At 40.5% G+C, this 2,150-nt stretch overlaps 1 protein-coding gene across 2 annotated transcripts in view; it reads left to right on the top strand.

Moving 5' to 3' along the window:
* The first annotated feature begins 937 nt into the window (after window positions 1-937).
* LOC113801908 (uncharacterized) overlaps window positions 938-2,150 on the top strand; it is a 118,372-nt gene continuing 117,159 nt past the window's right edge. For both annotated transcript variants that reach the window (XM_070115022.1, XM_070115021.1), the window contains exon 1: window positions 938-1,585. In XM_070115022.1, the coding sequence (XP_069971123.1) occupies window positions 1,423-1,585 (163 nt within the window). In that variant the 5' untranslated portion in view covers window positions 938-1,422. The remainder of the gene's footprint in view (window positions 1,586-2,150) is intronic.

The following is a 2,150-nucleotide window of genomic DNA, read 5'->3' as shown; positions in this document are numbered from 1 at the left end:
ACACACACACTACTACTACAACACACACCACACAACCACAACCACCCAAAGACAAACAAAGAAACAAACACACACGCACACATAAACCCACACATATAGCAAATAATCAAATTAATTTTCACAAATATTCATAGTGAAAAGATATCCGAAAATAAACACATTGCGGATAACGGTAAGAAAAAAATACGATGTAGATGTATAGTGAATTGACAGTGAAGAAAGAGGGTGATGAGGGAAGTGAGAGAGAAGAGAAAGGAAAAATCATAAGAAAGGGGAATAGAAAGAGAAAGAGAGAAGAGAAAATCTTGTGAATGGAAGTAGAGGGGGGGGAGGTTAATAGAAAAGGGGACTAGATGAGAGATGATGGAGGAGGAGAAGAAGGAAGAGGAAGAAGGGAAGGAAGGAAGGAAGAAGGGAAGGGCTTAAAAGAGGGGTATCAGTGATAGAAAGTGGGGAGAGAGGAGGGGGAGATGGGAAGGAGAGAGAGAGAGAGAGAAGGAGAGGGAGGGAGGGAGGGAGGAAGAGATGTAGAGAGGGAGAAAGAGAGAGAGAGAGAAAGAAGAGAAAGAGAGAGAGAGAGAGAAGAGAAAGCGAGAAAGAGAGAGAGAGAGAGAGAAGAGAAAGCGAGAGAGAGAGAGAGAAAGCTAGAGAGCGTGCGAGAGAGAAGAGAGAGAGTAAGAAGAGAAAGAGAGAGAGAGAGAACTAGAGAGCGTGCGAGAGAAAAGAGAGAATGAAAGAAGAGAAAGAGAGAGAGAGAGATATCTAGAGAGCGTGCGAAAGAGAAGAGTAAGAGAAAGAAGAGAAAGAAAGAAAGAGATAGAGCTAGAGAGCGCGCGAGAGAGAGTGTGTGACGGTAGGGTCGAGAGGGCACAGAGATCGGAGGCTGGGAGGGGGAGGGGGGGGGGTAAGACACGGCACCAGGGTATAGAGTTGGCACCGGGTTCATTCTGCGAGAACGAGTGCCCAGTGCCTGAAGTGTACGCCTCTCTCCGCTTCGTGTCCGCACTTCGAGAGAGAAAAAGTGCAACACAATTCGCTATAACATTGTGCGAAGACAGAATACATTTTCGTTATGTGGAGAAAATTATGATGCTTGTGAATCACTTCCTGTTTGATTGAGTTATGAGGAAGTGTAGTATCGGTTCAAATTAAATAGGAAACAGAATTAATTTATTAAGATCCTTTCAGAACAGGTTTCTAAAAAAAGAAAAGTAAAAAGTGAAATAGAACACAAACTAATCTAGAATTTAAGAAAGAAGAGAAAAGAAAAACTAAAATAATAGCTTCAAACCAAGTGCAATAAAACGAAAACAAAACAAAAAATCAATCCAAACAAACTAAAAAAAAAAAACCTACCCCCCCAAAAAAATCGTTTTTATTTTTCCTTTTTTTTTTCTTATCGGCTCTTCTACCCTCGCCAAAATGCCCCTCCGACACCAACCGGACACGCTACAGAAAAATGCTATGAAGTCCATAGCCATAAACTTCGACTACATCTGCTACAGAGCGGAAACCAAAGCGGAAATGGCCAAGATGGTCAGCGACGACACTTATCTCCAAGTAGAGGGCCCTTTTAAACATTTGCGTAAGTCCCCCCTCTTTTTCCCATTTTCTTTTTTTTCAATTGGATGGTTAGTTTGTTAGTTTATTATTAGTATTATTATTATCATATTTGGGTTATGTTAGTAGGTTGTATAAAAAGTAATATATTTTTTAGTTAGTTCTTTCATTCAAGGATTGTGTTTACATTGATGGTGTGGGTATGATGTGTGTATTGTGTGTGTGTGTGTGTGTGTGTGTGTGTGTGTGTGTGTGTGTGTGTGTGTGTGTGTGTGTGTGTGTGTGTGTGTGTGTGTGTGTGTGTGTGTGTGTGTGTGTGTGGACATGTCTGTGAATGCGTGTGTGTGTGTGCGTGTGTCTGTTTATGTGTGTATATGAATGTGTGTGTGTGTGTGTGTGTGTGTGTGTGTGTGTGTCAGAGAGAGCGCATGTACGTGTCTTCCCATCAGCCTGAAGTAAATAAAGACATTTCTAGATAGACAATGAAATAGGTAACCATTAAAAATATCATTATTACCATTCCTTTTTATTTCCACAGGTTTATCAATATTGACCAATTTATTCATATTAATCCACAAATTTTGATAATA

Source organism: Penaeus vannamei, chromosome 37 (genome assembly GCF_042767895.1).
Source record: "Penaeus vannamei isolate JL-2024 chromosome 37, ASM4276789v1, whole genome shotgun sequence".
Taxonomy (NCBI): Eukaryota; Metazoa; Arthropoda; class Malacostraca; order Decapoda; family Penaeidae; genus Penaeus; species Penaeus vannamei.
Note: the sequence above shows the minus strand (reverse complement) of the source record. Positions and strands in the feature narration are given on the sequence as shown.